The sequence below is a fragment of the Populus euphratica genome, unplaced genomic scaffold (assembly GCF_000495115.2).
Source record: "Populus euphratica unplaced genomic scaffold, PopEup_1.0 scaffold62.1, whole genome shotgun sequence".
NCBI classification, from domain to species: domain Eukaryota; kingdom Viridiplantae; phylum Streptophyta; class Magnoliopsida; order Malpighiales; family Salicaceae; genus Populus; species Populus euphratica.
In genome coordinates, this window is record NW_011499939.1 from 101,396 (window position 1) to 121,763 (window position 20,368).

The 20,368-nt window shown below is 33.8% G+C and overlaps 3 protein-coding genes across 15 annotated transcripts; 2 read left to right on the forward strand and 1 right to left on the reverse strand.

Moving 5' to 3' along the window:
* Positions 1–2,384: 2,384 nt before the first annotated feature.
* SMU1 (transducin family protein / WD-40 repeat family protein) lies at positions 2,385–8,441 on the forward strand. Its single transcript, XM_011042226.1, has 15 exons — positions 2,385–2,501; positions 2,593–2,956; positions 3,391–3,439; positions 3,779–3,862; positions 4,167–4,270; positions 4,448–4,534; positions 4,618–4,671; positions 5,194–5,289; positions 5,870–5,997; positions 6,241–6,367; positions 6,457–6,516; positions 6,687–6,794; positions 7,112–7,212; positions 7,412–7,463; positions 8,042–8,441. Exons 1-15 carry the CDS (start codon positions 2,476–2,478, stop codon positions 8,138–8,140), a joined length of 1,539 nt encoding a protein of 512 aa, XP_011040528.1. The 5' UTR covers positions 2,385–2,475; the 3' UTR covers positions 8,141–8,441.
* A 1,389-nt stretch (positions 8,442–9,830) lies between these two features.
* LOC105136770 (Pentatricopeptide repeat (PPR) superfamily protein) lies at positions 9,831–15,067 on the forward strand. 13 transcript variants are annotated; one of them, XM_011042238.1, is made up of 5 exons: positions 9,831–12,504; positions 12,983–13,099; positions 13,172–13,689; positions 14,608–14,646; positions 14,872–15,067. In XM_011042238.1, exon 1 carries the CDS (start codon positions 9,845–9,847, stop codon positions 12,368–12,370), a length of 2,526 nt encoding a protein of 841 aa, XP_011040540.1. In that variant the 5' UTR covers positions 9,831–9,844; the 3' UTR covers positions 12,371–12,504; positions 12,983–13,099; positions 13,172–13,689; positions 14,608–14,646; positions 14,872–15,067. The 13 variants fall into 13 exon arrangements, with proteins under 13 accessions (XP_011040540.1, XP_011040541.1, XP_011040535.1 ...); XM_011042239.1 differs by having other exon boundaries at positions 13,172–13,317; XM_011042233.1 differs by having other exon boundaries at positions 13,172–14,722.
* An 851-nt stretch (positions 15,068–15,918) lies between these two features.
* Positions 15,919–16,995, reverse strand: LOC105136772 (protein LIGHT-DEPENDENT SHORT HYPOCOTYLS 4-like). The gene has a single exon (XM_011042241.1). It carries the CDS (start codon positions 16,913–16,915, stop codon positions 16,214–16,216), a length of 702 nt encoding a protein of 233 aa, XP_011040543.1. The 5' UTR covers positions 16,916–16,995; the 3' UTR covers positions 15,919–16,213.
* Between the last annotated feature and the right edge of the window lie 3,373 nt (positions 16,996–20,368).

The window sequence follows — 20,368 nt, forward strand, 5'->3', positions numbered from 1 at the left end:
TAGTTGTTGTTGGATTAAGAAGAATCAAAATAAATTGAATTAACATATTAATGAGTGGATAAATTGTTAATTTTTATTTTTTTTTAGTTTCAACCAATCCTTGGCCTAAAATTAGCAATCAATAACATATTCTTTAACTTTGGATTATCAGGTACATCAAGCTTGTAATATTATAGCGAAAATCTCAAATGAATTTTTTCTTGCCCAAAAAAATCTTTAGGATATAAATTATTAATAAGCAAGCATATATCTTCAATGCTAAATAATTTATAGGTATTTTTAAGATTCAAAATTGTGTTCAACATAAGAAGCTTGGTTGCCTGAACATTAAATCTATTATCTAGCTCTTGTAATTATTAATGATAGCTGTAAATATATTAACTTGTTAGCGATGCTTAAATATCACTTGATTCTTTTGATAGTGAGATCATCTCATGCTAGAAAAACAAACATTAATATCAGAAACTTCAATGTTTTAAATCTTATTAAATGATATCACTTCTTCTAAAATTTTTTTTTAACTATCATCTCTTAACTTTTGAATCAAATTCTTTGTGGTAATCACCAAATTTATATAATTTAAAATATATTGAGATTTTTGTTACAAGGTTTAGCAAAACAAAACAATAATTCTAATAACATTATTTATTATATGTAAAATATCCAATTAATTAGGAAAATAACATTCATCTACAAATAGAATTCATTTTTTTTTGGCAAAACTAGCAAATTTAAAGGGAAAAGGAGCAAAAATAGCACAATTAGGAAAAAACACTCATTAAATTCTCAACAAACATCCCAAAATAAGAAAAAAATAGATTTTAAGTTTGGGTTACCAATTACCTTCTTTTGATAAAAGATGAATTAATTTTGCTAGCTATACTTTAGCCTTTGCCTTTTTCTCCTTTTATTCTCGATTCTATTTTTTACTCTTTTTGTTTGACTAAAAAAGAAGATAATTCAATTGAGAATTTTTTTTGTTTCTTTCCACATATAGCTAGCTAAGCGAGCTTAACATCAAGTAAAGAAAATTAAAGTAGAGAGAGAGAGCAAACGTCTATTATTTCTTACATCTAGTAAAGTAAGGACCAGCTCATTTATTTTAATTAAAAAAAATATTATTTTTTTTCCATGTATTTAACTACTATGTAATACAAAATTTTTAAATGTTTTTGCAGGGCCTGGGCTCGAGCCTTTATTTCCTTTTAGCTGAAGGCAGTGTTTAGGAATGTGATTGAACCTGCGTTCCTAAAAAATTCAAAATTTTTTATTTTTTATTTTTATTAAAATTTAATATAATTTGTACGTTTTGAATCGTTTTGATGTGCTGATGTTAAAAGTGATTTTTAAAAAATAAAAAAATATTATCAGCATGCATTTCGGCATAAAAAATTATTTGAAAAGCAACCGCTACCACACTGCCAAACACATTCTTCCTCTTAGCCCCTGCATCACGTGATTAGCTACTTTACGTAATTAGTTTTAGTGTATATTCAAGGATCAAGTTAGTTAAATTTATATTATAAAGATATATTAGAGAAAAACATTGTTATAGAAGAACTCATTCGACCCCAGAGGTTGATGACCCAATCAAGATAAGAGAATGGAGAAAAGAGGGAGATAGAGAAAAGAATAAAAAGATAAAAAAAGAAAAAAACAAGATGGGAGTTGAAAGCTAGCCTAACGAAACCTTATTAGCTCAATTGAGGCTAAGCATGAGGAAAAAGGAAAAAAAAGGAAAAAAGACAGCCCAATCGAATCTCTCCTCTTCAGCCAAATCTAAACCCTTCTATCATTAACCAAACCCTCATTATCCTTAAATAAACTCAACTGAACCCTGTTACTAACATGCAATAGCAATTATCTCTTATAAATAAAAACTTCTTCCAAACTATTTTAGGCTAACCTTTTCATTAGAGGTTATCTTTAGGCTTGGTTTGACAATCTTTTTCACTAATGGCTACTTTAAGCTTGATTATGCACTAACTTTTCTAGCTTGTCATCCTTATCACTAATAGTATACTCTCAGTGTAAGCATGCATGATATACTAATTAATGATTCAATTTTTTTTAAAATTAAATATTATCTCTTTTCTCTCTCTACTAAGTAAGCTTCTGTAGCCTAGTATCCATAAATATCATATATTATTAGGTAAAAAGATTTTCATAATTATTTTTTGAATTTTAATATTTGTTTTATTTTTAACTTGTTTTCATAAATTATTTAGGTTTGCTTAGTTACAAGCATGAGCGATCATCTTTGTTAATCCGTGTCTAAAGTAACTTTTAATGAAAGGTTAGAAACTCAATTGATAGAAGTTTTAACATCAGGACTAAATTGAGAATTGGGAGAAGTATATACACAAAACCGAACTCAAAACCAGAAATTTAAAAATTCACACTCTTTCGTCCTCTTCATCTCCAACAAAATCAAAAACCCTAACACCTCCTCTCTCCCTCCTCAACACACCAAACATGGCACTCGAAATAGAAGCTCGCGAGTAAGTTCTGCTTCCTCTCCTTAAAAAAACACGACACAGCACTTGAATTTCCTTCCCCTGACACTTTTTTATAATTGTTTTTCTTTTTCAGTGTAATAAAAATTGTGCTGCAGTTCTGCAAAGAACACTCTCTGCACCAAACATTCCAAACCCTACAAAACGAATGTCAAGTCTCCTTAAACACAGTAGACAGCATTGAAACATTCGTGGCAGACATAAACGGAGGAAGATGGGACACGATCTTGCCTCAAGTGGCGCAACTTAAGTTGCCGAGGAATAAGCTAGAAGATTTGTACGAACAGATAGTGTTAGAAATGATTGAGTTACGAGAATTGGATACTGCTCGTGCTATTTTAAGACAGACTCAAGCTATGGGTGTCATGAAGCAGGAACAGCCGGAGAGATATTTGAGGCTCGAGCATTTGCTTGTTAGAACTTATTTTGATCCTAATGAGGTGGGTGAGGAAAAAAGGAATTTTTTTTCTGCTTTTCTGTGTGTTTTATGGTTTGTTTTGTGATGGATTTTCTTCATTTTGGTTAAATTTTGGATTTTTAATGTTCTTTGGTTTCCAAAGTGTTATCGGTGTTGTGCATTGTTTGCTCTTCTTAATGCTTGTGTTTTATGGTTTGTTTTGTAATGAGTTTTGTTGATTTTAGTTAGATTTTGGATTTTTTAATGCACTTTGGTTTCGAAAGTGTAGTCGGTGTTAGTACAGTAATAATGGGATTTGAAGGGAAGATTTAGACTTTTGTTAGTACAGTAATAATGGGATTTGAAGGGAAGGTGTAGCTTACAATGGGAGTAGTGAAGATTTAGACTTTTGTTTCTAATAAGTGTATATCTGAGTTTTTTGGGCCTGAGACCTGGGAATTGTGTGAAATATGACAGGCTTATCAAGAATCAACCAAGGAGAAACGACGTGCACAGATTGCTCAAGGTTTTTCTTTTCTTGATTTTCCCTCTGTTTGTGTGCCTAGTGGTTGCTGTGTACATTTGTGAAGATTCTGGAAGTTTAAATTAGAGTCAAATGTAGAATAGAATGCAGGGAATGAATACTGTTGAAATGTGAAGGATTTACTTGGTAAATTGAGGCAACTAGAGGAATGATTAACAGATTTTGTTTTGAACACTGTGAATCAAGACAGCTAGAGAAAGGGTTGAATTTTTTTGTTTTCTCTAACTTTTCAGAGTAGTTGTTGGATTGCTTGCTCTCGTTATGCTTTTGTTTCCTGTTCCTTGCTGGTTTTACGAGTGATTTTTCTTGTTCCGTATTCAGCCCTTGCTGCAGAAGTTAGTGTGGTTCCACCTTCAAGATTAATGGCTCTAATTGGTCAGGCTCTCAAGTGGCAGCAACACCAAGGTATGTTCTGCTTCAATGAAACTTTATACATGATAGAGGAAGCTTCGTTCATATTGTTTTGTTTCACTTGGATGGTAAGGGAATTCATGTTGCCTCTAAAATATGCTCTTCTTATTAAATTTTTCCTTTTTTTTCAGCATGCATGCTTTTTTTTGGAGCTTTTTCTTTTTTTACGAACTTAATGTATTCAAAATCTGGATACTGCCTCTGCTCATGGGAGTGGGCAATGGGAAATGTGATACACTTTCTTGTCATTTACTTTCACTGCAAAGATAATGGAAGCTTTTTTGTTTTCCTCATCCAGGGTTGCTTCCTCCGGGAACTCAGTTTGATCTATTCCGAGGAACAGCAGCCATGAAACAAGATATTGATGATATGTACCCAACAACTCTTACACATACCATAAAGGTAGGTGCATTATCCAAATTTATTACGCAGATTTTTTTGACTAAAAGCGATAGTTATTTTTATTTGGTTTGCATGTATTACTTTGTATTTTGTACAGTCATATATATATATGTATATATATATTGCGTCCTTAAATTGTTAGCTCCTCATATTACACCCTGCTGTGTTCTTCTGCAGTTTGGAACCAAAAGTCATGCTGAATGTGCTAAATTCTCTCCAGATGGGCAATTCCTTGTTTCATGTTCTATTGATGGGTTCATTGAGGTATCCTTTAGGAAACTGCTTCCAGATGATGAAAGATTAGTGAATGGATATTTAGTGATATTTTATTTGTTGATCACCGCTAGGTGTGGGATTATGTAAGTGGAAAGCTCAAAAAGGATCTTCAGTACCAGGCTGATGTGAGTTTTCTTTTTATAACTCTTTGTGTTTGCTTGCCTTTAATGTTATCAATACCAGGAAGGAGATAGTGTACTCTCTTCTATTGATAAGTTTTCATGCATCCCAAACCTCACCTGATCAATTCCTATACCATTATTTCATCTGTCCATTATTATGGAATAAAATCTCGAAAAATAAACATCTAAGGTTGATCCCTGCATCATATATCATCCAAAACTGAACACTCTTCCATTCACCACACTAAACTGATGCTGCTTCGGTGATGACATGCTCTGTATTATTAAAGAATCCCAAATTAGGTCTTCATTGGTGTCCTGTATTTTGTAAAGTTTTACAAGCAGTCAATTAACTCAAGCATGTGCCAAAACATGAGTAGCGAAAGAATGAAAAGTAGATAATTGGATGGGATTATTTCCATGTACCCTTTGATTGTTTCAAATTGATTTAGGATTAAATAATTTTCAGTGGAGTTGTTCTTTACTAGTTGTATATTTTCTGGTAAAAATGTAAAATCTTTCCAGGAAACTTTTATGATGCACGATGATCCTGTCCTCTGTGTTGATTTTAGCCGAGATTCTGAGATGCTTGCATCTGGAGCGAAAGATGGGAAGATCAAAGTAAGTCATACCCTTACATGCTTGCATCTATGTTGTAGCTCTGAATTCTCTCTCTTTCATATATCCTACATGATATCTAATTTTATCTTCTCTAGTTCTCTTGATGGCTGTGGATCTTATATTATCCATAAAAGCTCCCTTCTGAGAGAATAGAGGCATGAGTTTAATAGATCTTGTGAAGTACGAGTTCTTGAGACAATTTGGTAACTCTATTGAGAGGGGAAGTGGGAAGTTTTTCTCAAGAGAATCAGGGAGCTAAAAAATTCATGACAAGATGAAATGCAAAAAGTTCTTAGAACCTGAAACTTTAGTTTTTATTAAGGTTGCATGTATTTGAGTTTATTGACATGCAGATTTTAGGACTAAGAGAATGCTTCATGATTGTAGGAAAACATTTTATTTTTATATACATAATGATAACATTGATGTTTTAGCTCTCCTTTACAATTAAGCTTGTGTTGTTTCAGCTGTGGTGAAATTTGCATTTTGGTGAGGACATATGGAAAAAAAATGATTTAAATTTGGAATTTGACATTGCCGTCTTTTTAAGAAACTTAGTCTAAAATGTACCTTTTCTCAGGTCTGGCGTATAAGGACTGGTCAATGCTTGCGTCGTCTTGAACGTGCACATTCTCAGGGAGTCACAAGTCTTGCTTTCTCTCGTGATGGAAGCCAGCTGCTGAGTGCATCCTTTGACAACACAGCGAGGTTCGTTTACAGCAATGGACATTTTTTTGTGTGCATAGTAAATTAATTTTTTCTATATTGACCCTCTTAATGACTATAATGCAGCTCGTGGTTTGGAGATGACACCTCTTAAGACTATTATCTTTTTTTCTTTCTATGTAACCCATGTGGTCATTTAGTTTCTAACTTTATCCATTTCCATATCCATACAACAATCATTTTCCGTTATTTTCTTTTAAATAACTATATTTTACATTGTTGTAGAATTCATGGCCTAAAATCTGGGAAGTTGTTAAAAGAATTCCGTGGACACGCATCCTATGTGAATGATGCCATCTTCACTAGTGATGGGACTCGTGTTATTACTGCCTCCAGTGATTGCACGGTCAAGGTAAGTCACACATTAAAGTGCAGTGTTTTCATGAGGTTACACTTCTTTTCTCCAGCTTGCATAACAGATTCCAATTTTTTTCCTAATAGGTTTGGGATATGAAGAGTACAGACTGTATACATACATTCAGGCCACCACCGCCATTGAGGGTACCTTTTCTCAATGCAATGTGCATGATCATGAGATTGAGTTAGCTGCATTGTCTTGTGTGGCTTACCTGGGATAGAATACGTTTAATTCATCTTGCTTCTTGCTATATGTCTTGCCTTTTGCCTTCTATAACACGTGGCTGATTATCGCTGCTTGTGTGGATTGTTAGGGAGGTGATGCTTCTGTGAACTCTGTTCATCTTTTCCCCAAAAACACTGATCACATTGTTGTATGTAACAAGACATCATCGATATGCATTATGACACTTCAAGGACAGGTAGTTTCTCTTAACTCGAGCTGATGCTAATATTATGTTTGTGTTTTGGGGTTGGGACCAAATTTTATAGTGTACTGCAACTTTTTGGCAGCAAAACATGACATTTTGTAGCATCTTCTAGCATATTTCACTAGCCTTAGACACCACCACAAAAGCAAATATAAACTGATAATCATTCTATAGATAGATTACGATTCTATGTTTTACTGGTTCAGGCACTTTGTTTTTGTTCACTGAAACTTTTTCAGAGTACATAAGTAGAGGAGTTTAGATAATTCATTATCAATGACATATTGCTTTGCGTGATTGCGATGCAGGTTGTGAAGAGCTTTTCTTCCGGTAAAAGAGAAGGTGGAGATTTTGCTGCAGCCTGTATATCACCAAAAGGGGAATGGATCTACTGTGTTGGTGAAGACAGGTATTCCTTTGTCCGTCTGGTTCTTATGTAAAATTTACAACCTTGTTCTGTATTTATTTTTCTCATAAAATAAGAGTTATCTTAGAAATGAAGAGAGAGATGAAATGAAAATGTCAATTTATTACTGAGAATAAGTTGGAGAGATGGGCGTTTGAGATGGTTTAATTTTGTTAATAATGGTCCTCAAAATTGCATGCAGGAATATTTACTGCTTCAGCTACCAATCTGGCAAACTAGAGCATCTAATGAAGGTGAGTTTTTACTAGGGTGGCAGGATCTAGGGTTTTGGGTTGCTCTCTATTTTGTCCTTTTCCCCATCATTTATAACCGGCAACCAATGTACATTTTGTAAAAATAAACTTATTCTCAATCGAGTGTTGTGGTATAAACCCAGAAGGGAGACAAACAAAATGAGGGAAGAAAAGGAAGAATCTGGGCAGGACGTGGTGCTTGTTTCAACTACCAGGGAGGGCTTTTAGGGTGATATGTGAAACATAACGAATTTACATGATGTTAAGCTGCTATGAAATTTATTTCTGCTAATTCATTTATGCCATCATTGTTTTTCGGGGCCAACAAATTTTAACCCCTAGCCTCCATTCCCACACTGTATGGACTGGTGTTTGTCGTTTATCTTAGTGTCAGGGAGAACCTTCTCTGAGCATGTTGTTTCATGTTTGTGCATGAATGTTGTAATACAGAAGCTGTCTTTAAAACCAGCTAAAGAAATTGCATAGTTGGTCGTTTTGGCTTTCTCCTTATATGTGCCATTTCGTGCGTAGGTCATTCTAACTTTGCAAGTGCATGTTTTGACCTTTGATACTGCCAGGTTCACGAGAAGGATGTAATAGGCGTGACCCATCATCCTCATAGGAATCTTCTTGCCACCTACAGCGAAGATTCCACAATGAAACTATGGAAGCCATGAATTTTCTTCGCTGACCATATTTACTTCCCTCATGGAAGACTCCTTTTAGCTCTGTTATCATTTGTTAATCGCATCTTTCAAGATCGACTTCCAATTGTTGAAGAGCCGCCTGTAACTGGCCTGTCAGAGTGCAAGAGTTGGTAGCTGATGGCAACTGACTGGTATAGACCGGACGACTTTCCTTGAAAATGACAGTTTATTTTCCTGCATCATTTGGAAGAGAGATTCTTTGTTGTAGTCGAAGATTTTGATTACATTTCTTGTATAGCAACACTAGTTCAGATGGCTGTTATATTCTCTCTGTCAACCTGCATCGCCCTCGCATTCACGGCACGTGCGCTCGATGAATTATCTTGCCCCACGTACACTTGGAGCTGCCATTTCTGAACGTATTACTTCTGAGTTCTGAGCTGTTCTTATTTGCCCTGTTGATGAGCAACCACTTCCTTCCGGTTCAGGGGAGGATAGCCTTGGAGGAAGCATTTCCTTGCAACCTGTTTCCCCTTCTATTTTTATTTGTTTTTTTTTTTTTAAAAAGCTTACTTTTATTTGTTTTTTTTTTTTAAAAAAAAACTTATATTGCTTTGCTTTAAAGTACTAGAAAGGTGTTAGTTGCTTAATCTTTAAGAATGGAAGGTGATTTTCATAAAAACAATTATAAGGTGTTTGAGTTTTTAGTTTAAAAAGCGTAGTAATTTCTTTTAAAAGGAAAATTGTTTATTTTATTTAAAGAACAAAAATAGCTTTAATTTTTTTAAATTAACGAACTTTAATTATTTTTATTTTATGCATAGTAATTAACTAATATTTAATTACATAGCTAACAACCTTAAATATTTGAAAATTAACCGCTATTAATTATCTTATTTTAAGCAGATTAAATTTTAGTTTGTATGAATCTTAATTAAATCATTTAGTAGTTCTATTTACTAAAAAGAAAAACACTGAAATGTTTTGACTTTTCTTTCATTTTTATATATTTTTTAAATATATATGATGATATTCATGTATTATTCAAATAAAATTCGTTTAGTGAGCAATTCTTTTAATTTTTTTTAAAGAAATTTTAAGATTTCTTAAAAGTAATTGTTTAATTTAAGTCTGGAAATTTTTATTTATGTGATTTTGCTAACAATAAATACAAAGGGTGTCAAAGGGCATAGCACTAAAAAAATAGAATTTCCTTCTCTTTAAATTGTTCTCTCTTCTTAGAATTTTTTACATAAATCAAAACTAAATATTTTTTTAATATGATCTAAATGCATATTTCCTACATCAGTTGACAAATAATTTTTTGAATGTAGATTTTAAAAGTTGAACTCAAAAGGTAAAAATAAATAAATCAGTCTAATTCTTCTTTATATATATATATATATATATATATATATATATATATGAGCGAAAACCATCTCTTACATTAGTTTGGTGTGTTTAGAAAAATAAATTTTTATAATATTTATTTTTAAATTTGAACTCAATAAATTTCCTTGCTCACTCTATAATTATTTTGTTTTCGATACAATCATAAATAATTGGTGTTTTAAAAGTAACGATCTTAAACCAAAAAAAAAAAGAATTTTGTTTTTCCATATATACCCTTATTCTCTCTAAACCCAAAAATACCTCTCCATCATGACCGTTTAAACCCTGCATAAATAACTCATTAACCTCGCACCGGAAGGCCAAGAAACCGAAACACTGAGGATGTCCTACACAAAACTACCTTCAATACACAGGCATTTCACAAATCGTTGGCTAAAGTCGAAGTCTTTACACACGAACTTCAAAAAAGGCTTTAAAGATCCAATCTCTTTAAACACCGAACACTCTTTAGCCACCCAACTTGAATCATTCTTGCAAAAACCAAGTACAAAACTTGAACAGGCAAAACAACTACATGCCCAATTCGTTGTTAGTGGAATAAACATCACCAACAATGGCTTGTTGGGTGGGAAAATGTTGGGTTTGTATGTGCTATGTAATAGTTTCGTGCATGCTAAGAAGCTTTTTTATCAGCTTGAGTTTTATTATGCCATGCCTTGGAATTGGATGATTAGAGGGTTAGTCAAAATGGGTTGTTTTGATTTTGCATTATTGTTTTATTTCAAAATGTTGGGTTGTGGTGTGTTTCCTGATAAGTATACTTTCCCTCCTGTGATTAAGTGTTGCAGTGGTTTGAATAATGTGAGATTAGGGAAGGTGATTCAAGATATGATCTTGGAGATGGGTTTTGATTTGGATATGTTTGTTGCTAGTTCTTTGATCAAGTTGTATGCCAATAATGGCTGTTTAGAGGATGCTAGGCTCTTTTTTGATAAAATGATTGATAAAGATTGTGTTTTGTGGAATGTGATGATTAACGGTTATGTACAGTGTAGGGAATCTGATAGTGCTATTAAGTTGTTTAAGGATATGATGAGCTCTGAAGCTAAGCCTGATTCCGTGACGTTTGCTTGTGTTCTTTCTATCTCTTGCTCTGAGGCAGTGGTTGAGTATGGTAGACAGCTTCATGGGCTTGTTGTTCGTAGCGGGTTAGATTTTGATCCTTTGGTGGGGAATACACTAGTGACTGTGTATTCAAAAGGCGGGCAATTGGGCGATGCACGTAAATTATTTGATATGATGCCTCAGATTGATTTGGTGGTTTGGAATAGGATGATTGGTGGGTATGTACAAAATGGGTTTATGGATGATGCTTCGATGTTGTTTAATGAGATGATATCTGCCGGTATTAAACCAGACTCTATCACTTTTACTAGTTTCCTCCCATCACTTGCTGAGTCATCGAGTCTCAGGCAAATTAAGGAAATTCATGGTTATATAGTGAGGCATGGTGTGATTTTGGATGTGTACTTGAACAGTGCTCTTATTGACTTGTACTTTAAATGCGGGGCTGCCGTGGTGGCATGCAAGATGTTTAATCTAAGCACAAAATTTGATATTGTTATTTATACGGCTATGATTTCAGGCTATGTGTTTAATGGTATGAATAAGGATGCTTTAGAAATCTTTAGGTGGTTACTTCAAAAGAAAATGATTCCAAATGCTTTAACATTTTCAAGTATTTTGCCAGCATGTGCTGGTTTGGCTGCTATAAAATTGGGGAGAGAATTGCATGGTTACATAATCAAGAATGAGTTAGATGAGAAATGTCCTGTGGGAAGCGCAATTATGAACATGTATGCAAAATGTGGAAGATTGGATCTTGCACACCTAATTTTTGGAAGAATTTCCATAAAGGATGCTATTTGTTGGAACTCAATAATCACAAGTTTTTCCCAGGATGGAAAACCAGAGGAGGCCATATATCTTTTTCGTCAAATGGGGATGGAAGGAGTGAAGTATGACTGCGTGACTGTTTCAGCTGCTCTCTCTGCTTGTGCAAACATTCCAGCGCTTCATTATGGGAAAGAGATTCATGGTTTCATGATTAAAGGTGCATTTGAGCCTGATCTTTTTGATATGAGTGCTCTGATAAACATGTATGCCAAATGTGGGAAACTAAATATTGCTCGCCTGGTGTTCAACTTGATGCAAGAGAAGAATGAAGTTGCATGGAATAGCATCATTGCTGCTTATGGGTACCATGGTTACCTTGCGGACTCTCTTGCACTGTTTCATAATATGTTGGAAGAAGGAATTCAGCCAGATCATATCACATTTCTCACTATATTATCTTCTTGCGGCCATGCTGGACAGGTCGAGGATGGAGTTCACTACTTCCGCTGCATGACTGAGGAATATGGTATCCCAGCTCAAATGGAGCATTATGCTTGCATGGCAGATTTGTTTGGCCGGGCAGGCCATTTGGATGAAGCGTTTGAAGTCATAAAAAGCATGCCATTTCCACCTGCTGCCAGTGTTTGGGGCACGTTGCTGGGAGCCTGTCGAGTCCATGGCAATGTTGAACTTGCTGAAGTGGCTTCAAGATATCTACTTGACTTGGAACCAAAAAATTCTGGTTACTATTTATTGCTTACTCATGTGCTCGCTGATGCTGGAAAATGGAGGAGTGTGCATAAGATACAACATTTGATGAAAGAAAGAGGAGTCCAGAAAGTTCCTGGATGCAGTTGGATTGAGGTCAACAACACCACTTGTATGTTTTTTGCTGCAGATGGAAGTCACCCGGAATCTCCTCAGATCTATTCTTTGCTGAAGAGTCTCCTCCTAGAGCTAAGAAAAGTTGGTTATGTTCCTCAAGCTGTAGCTTGTTTTGGAAATGATTGAATCTTGAGAAATGGACATGGCACAAGAAATTTTAAGATAAATGCAGGAAATGGAGTGATGAAACAGATGCGATCATGAAACATATTTGTGGCTCGAGCATCCTCTCTGTGTCATCTGATTTTGATCCAAACGAGGTTAGGAAATTGTTTGTGGTTTATTATTAATGTCTGTATGTGTCAAATAATGAAACTGGTTATTTTTATTTAATTTTTGTCTTTGTAGTCCTGTGTCAAAAAAATGTTCTTTTTAGCTTAAAATTACTACATGCAACATGACATGTTTACCAAGAATCGAATAAAGAGAGAACTTGCACAGATTGCTCTAGGTTTTTTTCCCCTTGTTTACACTCTAAGTAGGTATTACCCTAGGCGGCCTTATAATTTGAAAATGTGATTGTTTTCACTGTTCAAATGATGAAGCCTCATCAATACACTACATTTGTGTTGCCTCACGTAATGAACTTCCTTGCTCTCTAGAAGTCAAGTTGCTTCTAAAACGCTCCTATTCTTACAATTTTTAATTTTTATTTATTTTATGTACGCATCAACATTTGCTTTGGTGCATCTTTTCATTAATGTATTTACCGACCCTCAAACTTTGGCTACTTGGCAGTTGGCTTATTCAGGATGGGCTTCTTCTTGGGACACATTCCCCTTATATCTAGCAATGGCTGCTATGAAACAAGATATAGATGACATGTATTGAACAATTCTCGCACTCAACACTAAGGTTGGTGTATTATGTATCCATATCTATTATGCTCATGTATGTGCATTGCTGTTTGACACCATGTGCTACCAGTTTTCTGTTGGAATGTAGTTGGACGGGACAGGTTGGTTCGGTTTATGATTTTCCCATGCTACCAGTTTTAATTTATGACGAAACATTCTCTTGTTGAGGAAACCTTATTGGCGGCTCCCTGCTGATCATTGCCATATTCTTGTTCAGCGAGTTGCTCTCTGCTCACTCTTTCTTTTTCTGTCTAGCTCTCGCTTGCCTACTTAGTAATCCCCATGTCAATTTTAGTGTCTTGTCCTTGTAACACCTTGATTATCCCCATTTGCTTACTTAGTAATCCCCATGTCAATTTTAGTGTCTTGTCCTTGTAACACCTTGATTATCCCCATCGAAATTTCATGGGCTTGTGAACTTTCACTACTGTTTTATTTGAACAGATATTAGAGCTTATTATCAACTAGATCAGCAGTTTGGTGATAACTCCTTTGATCGAAAACAGGATGAGTCTAGGTTACCAAAGATTTATCCAGAGCGGTGAACGCTATGCTAAGTTTGGCGTCCTACTTAAATCTGGAACTGAGGTTTGGATGATCAATAGCATAGATATTAGAAGTCTGTTTATATACACAGAACTTTTGAGTTGATTTTGATGTCATTGCTTTCGTGTGCAACATATAGAAGACTGCACATGGAGAGAACGATGATAATAGTTAAAAATATCAACGTGTCTGTTACTCCTTGACTTCAAGAATGGTATTTGCGAAAAATTCTGTTTTAATAAGCAACACAAATACCTCAATAATCAAGTAAACTCCTTACAATAATGCCCTATTCCAGTATGTTCTTGTTGATAAATTCTCATGCTCTTCTGTAGCCAGAAAAAAATCTATAGACTAACAAAGATAATTAGCAAGTGTCACAAATCACACACCCAGGTCTGGTTTATATTCGGCAGTTTGATGATTACCATCTTGGTTCATAGGCAGTTCTCGAGGATAAGAAACTTACTAAAAGAAACATGACCATTTCCTGAACTGGTATTGAGGCTAAAGTTCGTGGTATACTTTATTCTCTCCATGACATTACTTGCCATTCTGTATTGAACTTGGGAATTGTTTGTCCTTGATATATTCATTATGTATATGACAAAGATGCATGATGTCTGCTAAAATTCTTTTCGTATCTGATGAGCAGTGGTACTCCGTAGTTGATACAAAGACATCCGGGGATCAAAAATTCCCTTTATTGCTATATAGCATACAAAGTTGCAATAAAAGATAAGTATTGCTATTCTAATCCCACCATGCTTTGCTGCTTAAAGTGAGGACCAGATCCTCTTTCTCTGATTATTTTAAGAACTAGGCCCCATCTTTCATGGACATAATCTCCAAATCTTACCAGCATAATTTGCACCTTTGTGTCTTAATTTGATTCTGATCTGGAGCTTATATTTTAATGAACCAGCTGTCTGTGATAGCATTCTAGTTTGTTTTCCACAGGTGTGCCACACAGTGCGGCCGCGAGCACATACAATCCAGGTAAGAAAACATATCCATCTACAGGAGCCAACCCTTACTGCATAGGAATTTTGGGCATTAAAGCAAAACTGCTGAGGTGAAGTTGGTACCTAAAAGATCTTTCCAGGTCTATCTTGTTTGTTTCAGGGTGGACAGTGTCATATTCCTTAAAAGAGTGCATTTCCTTTTTTGTATCTCTCTGTGTTTCATGACCGATGATGGAAGTCAAGCTGTCTTTCTTGGCAGGACTGTTGTAAATTCTAAGGGAGTTGGGAGTTCCTTGCAATTCTTCTTTTCATTGAAGAGATCCTATGGCTAGAATTAATTCACATTATTGAAGCAAGCTTTGAAGATTCATCTGACTTGACATGGAAATTTGTAAAACACAAGATTATGTTATTTGCAGCATGATTTTATCAGATTACATCACATTTGCATATTATACCAGCTCATGTAGGGCCTAATGTGTGCAACAGATGTCATCCATATAAGATGCTAATATCTGTAATCCTCTAAAAAAATTCCATGAGATAAAAATCAGTTGGATGGTATAAAATAATGCAGAAAATATACCACTACAGAGTAATGATTAAAGTTGGGGGATATGAATTGAAGGAAATAATGTGCTCAACTGCCCATCTAAATCAGAAACCTCTACCACCACTACTTTGCTAAAGAGAGGGAAGTTGTCAACGTGAAGACTTGGTCTTCCCATCAGAGGATTTGTGGATATGAAAAGGTGTCTCGGATACACGAGACTTTCCATAAAAGAGCTGCTATGCACATCTTTGGATTTTTCTTCAAACATTGCAAAAAGAGATAGGAAAGAGAGTTTCACAAGCAAAGGAAACTGAAACAGGAGCAAAAAAGGGGGACTTGGTCAAGAAGAATCTTAGGGTTTAACTGTATATGGCCTGTTTTTCTTTGTAAACAGAAGATTGTTTAATGCTAAATATCTTATTTAATCTTCCAATCCCATCATTACCCTATATGGAACTACCCGTATGAATTACTTAGTTTTCATATGGTAATCACAATCTCTCAGGTAGTTCACCACAGACTAAAGAATTTTATGTGGGACAATGAAATCCTTTTACATGTTCTGTGCTCAAATAGTTCCATCATGTTCATGAGATCACACAGGTATTCTTAGGATGGACACTCACCTTTTCAATTTGTTATGAAGATTATTTTCTGCTGTTTTTCATTGCTATGTAGAATGGATTCTTTTGAATGAAAATTAAAATGTTACAGATAGGTCACATAGAATCAAAACCTAATACAAAATAAAACTTGATAGAGGGAAAAAAATAATCTTAGAAATATTGCTCACAGTCCCTGTGCTGTTATATCTTAGGAAAATCTCACAAACATTTTGATTAACTGATGATTCCTGGTTACCATAGGATCCAAAATAGGAGAAAATGATGACTTTCTCTCTTAATTACCAACAACTAACACACCATTAGCACAGATAACAAGGAAAAGTACTTAAACATCTGATAAACCCTAACTTGCATTACAATATTACCTTACATATTACATATCCTTCTAAACCCTAGACCAATTAAGAACAACTTTTATTGGCTTAGTTGAACACGTACACATCCCCAACATCAATCACAGCAGCCTCATTTGACAGGACATTTCTTGGAACGAATCCATCAGTTCCACCATTACAAATGCCTTGTTGAACATGGCTGTAAGTGCCATTTCCTGCAGTTTGTGATTTCTTCTTCTGCTGCTGTTGTACTGGGTTCTTTCTCTTCTTCTTCTCATAAGCTATCCCTCTAGCTTTTGCCTGTGTATCTCTTACTTCCCTTAAGTACAATCTCACAGCGCGTGCACCAAAAGGGTTTGTCTCCGGCAGTCCACCGTTCTCTTCGAAGGCAGCACGGAGACGTCCGGTGAGAGCATCAAGGCTGCCCCATGCTTGCTTGAGAGGGCAAGAGCAAGGAGATGGTGGATGGGGGTGGCCAAAAAATGGACAACCTTGGTTATGCACCTTGGTCTTTCCAAACTGATCAAGATACCTCAAAAACTCCAAAACATGAGCTCCACTGCACCGTGACAGTGCCAGTGGTGGCCTGTGGTTTCTTAGGTACTGTCCGAAAGTGTTCCAGTCTCGTCGCTTCTGAGATTCGTAACGACTCAATGGTAGTGGTGATGATGGTGGTAATAGCACTCCTTTCTGCAATTGGTGGCTCTCAGGAGTTCCTGACGAGCCACTTCTTGCAGAATTATGTGATATAGCGGCCGCAGACGCGGCGGCAGCAACAGCAGCTGACATGTTACAAGTCTTGTTGGGGATGGAGCTAATTAAGAGACGGCTTATTTTCTTGAGGAATCACATAAAACGGGAGGGGGGGGGGGTTTATTTTGAGCAGCTTTTGCAATTACAAGTTGAAAAAATAGATTTAAACGAAGCTACAACTTATAACTTTTTTCAAATATTTAAAGAGAGGATCATACTTGCTTGTATGAACTTCTGCAAACAAACATGGAGTTGAATGATCACACAACATGTGATTGTTCATGTAACATTTATGATCTTGCACTATAAGCGAAGACAAATATCATTTATAGAGCCTGCAAATGAGGACAGTAACTTGACCATGCCATTAATACCATATTACAAGTTTGGGTCGATGCATGGCCCAAAAAGATTCTTGCTGTGATGATAAGATGTTTCACTGAGATCTCAGTTGTGTCCGCCTCTGTGGATACACAACAACATATCCAAACTGACGAGTCCCTTATGCATAGTTTCCATCAGGAAATATTGTTTTGCATACTTACAAGGTACTGTCCGAGCTGATTCGCAGGTTAATTAGGAGGGTAGCCTAAACTTTGATTTTTTAAAAATAATATTGCTTTAATAAAACAAAATATCTGATTTTTCACTAATATTCTAACCTAGATTAGATGTAAAATTAGCAGGTCACGTGATTGACCTCTCAAGCCAAGCCAGGTCTTATAACACTGTTATTTTGACCTTAAAGAATAGGAGTAACATTGTAAAATTTACTTGCTTTGTTGAGGACACTATAATTTAAACAATAATGTCATCTCTTAGTATAATATTCAGGTCTATATATATAAATGATTTCAAGATTGTATATACCCCTATCGGTCTCCAATTATTGATGAACTGATGTTCTTTCTATGGTACATAATTGAAAGTATTTTAAAGAGAAATTAAAATATTATGTGCTTTACACACTAGATTTAAAGCGCGTTTATTTTTAAAATAATTTTTATAATTATAATTTAAATTAACCACTGTAGCCTGAAATTAATTTTTATATACGGTGCTTTACAATTTATAACTCATAATCCAGAGAGATTTTTGTTGACAAAAGAATTTAGACTTGAATTCTTTAAAAAAATGGTGGTGGTGAAATAGAAAATAATAGTGATAATGATATAATAATAGTGATTATAAGATAATAACAGTGATTGGAATAATAAAAAATAATAATAGTGATAATGTTGATGTTGATGAGATTACAATGATAACAAAAAAGAAAGTTATAATAATGATGTTTTTTGAAATAAAAATAATGATAATGAAATAAAAATAATGGTTAATATAAATGAGTGATATTATTAATAAATTATTATTTATAAAATATTTTATAAAATTTCATGAGTTATTTTTTTATTCTAATAAATAAATTAAATTTAAAAATTGATCATAAAATATTTTATATTGATTTGTTTCCCTGTAAAATACTTTGAGGGACAACTACATAAAAATATTTTAAAAAAACATAAATAATATTTCCCTATAACATGTGTTTGGTTTGTATTTTTAGCTGTTAAGATATTAAAATAAAATAAAAATTCATATTTTTTATTTATTTTGATTCCAGTACATAAAAATAATGTAAAAAAGATTTTAAAAATCAATTTTTAAAAAATAAAGATTTTTAAAGACATTGCGTGGCCGTCCAAGCAAAGACACCCGCAGAGATTAATTACAAGAGTTTTTTCTGCACGTGTTATTTTTTAATTTTTTTTTTTTTGAAATCTGAATTATTTAAGTAAGAAGAAAGGTAGGGTAGGGTTAAAAAGAGGAAAGATTCGAGGAAGGGTAAAATCGAGAATTGAAGGAGCAAAATCAATTTGATTGACCAGGCAGTGAAGATCCATCCTTCCTTTTTCTTTCTTGTTTTGTTCTGGTCTGGCCACCAAGTTGCTTGCTTGTGATCTTACATCTTGTCAAATGTCAAATCCCTCAGGGTCCTTTCTTTTTCCGCTTTTTTGCTGAGATTTTTTTATAAAAAATAATAATTAAAATCATCTGTGGGTTTTTAAATAAATAAAAAATGATAGATTGATATTCCTTTTAAAAAGTATTAAATTAATACTATATATATATATATATATATATGTCAATGATTTCAAGATTGTCTATACCCCTATCGGTTTCCAATTATTGATGAACTGATGTTCTTTCTATGGTACATAATTAAAAGTATTTTAAAGAGAAATTAAAATATTATGTGGTTTACATTATATGTTCATTTGAAAACACAGTGCATGGCTAGCTTTAAAACACTAGATTTAAAGCGTGTTTATTTTTAAAATAATTTTTATGATTATAATTTGAATTATCCCCTGTAACCCGAAATTAATTTTTATATAGGGTGCTTTGCAATTTATGACTCATAACTCAGAGAGATTTTTGTTCACAAAAGAATTTAAACTTGAATTTTTAAAAAATGGTGGTGGTGAAATAAAAAATAGTAGTGATAATGATATAATGGTGGTGATTATAAGATAATAATAGTGATCAAAATAGTAAAATAATAATAATAATAATAATAATAGTGTTGATGTTGATGAGATGACAATGATAGTGAAAAAGAAAGTGATAATAATGATGTTATTGAAATAAAAATGGTGATAATGAGATGAAAATAATAGTTAACATAGATGAATGATATTATTAATAAATTATTATTTATAAAATATTTCATAAAATTTCACGAGTTATTTTTTTTCATTCCAAATAAATTAAGTTTAAAAATTAATTGTAAAATATTTTATATTGATTTGTTTCCCTGTAAAATACTTTTAGGGACAAATACATAAAAACATTTTTATGAAAAATATTTTTTCAAAAAAACATAAATAATATTTTCCTATAAAATATTTTATGTAATACAAATTCAAATCTTAATGTGTGTTTAGTTTGTATTTTTACTTGCTAATATATTAAAAAAAAATTAGATTTTTTATTTATTTTGATTTCAGGACATTAAAATAATGTAAAAAAATATTAAAAATCAATTTAAAAAAATAAAAAAAATTTAAAAACATTGCGTGGCCGTGCAAGCAAAGACACCCGCAGAGATTAATTACAAGAGTTTTTTCTGCACGTGTTATTTTTTAATTTTTTTTTTTTTGAAATCTGAATTATTTAAGTAAGAAGAAAGGTAGGGTTAAAAAGAGGAAAGATTCGAGGAAGGGTAAAATCGAGAATTGAAGGAGCAAAATCAATTTGATTGACCAGGCAGTGAAGATCCATCCTTCCTTTTTCTTTCTTGTTTTGTTCTGGTCTGGCCACCAAGTTGCTTGCTTGTGATCTTACATCTTGTCAAATGTCAAATCCCTCAGGGTCCTTTCTTTTTCCGCTTTTTTGCTGAGATTTTTTTTATAAAAAATAATAATTAAAATCATCTGTGGGTTTTTAAATAAGTAAAAAATGATAGATTGATATTCTTTAAAAGGGGTT

Excerpts from the sequence above, each read along its gene's own strand:
- SMU1 (XM_011042226.1), top strand. The coding sequence starts at position 2,476 with ATGGCACTCGAAATAGAAGCTCGCGA. Across the intron at positions 5,290-5,869 it reads CGAAAGATGGGAAGATCAAA|GTCTGGCGTATAAGGACTGG; the intron begins GTAAGTCATACC and ends ACCTTTTCTCAG. Across the intron at positions 7,464-8,041 it reads AACTAGAGCATCTAATGAAG|GTTCACGAGAAGGATGTAAT; the intron begins GTGAGTTTTTAC and ends TGATACTGCCAG.
- LOC105136770 (XM_011042227.1), top strand. The coding sequence starts at position 9,845 with ATGTCCTACACAAAACTACCTTCAATACACAGGCATTTCACAAATCGT.
- LOC105136772 (XM_011042241.1), bottom strand. The coding sequence starts at position 16,915 with ATGTCAGCTGCTGTTGCTGCCGCCGCGTCTGCGGCCGCTATATCACAT.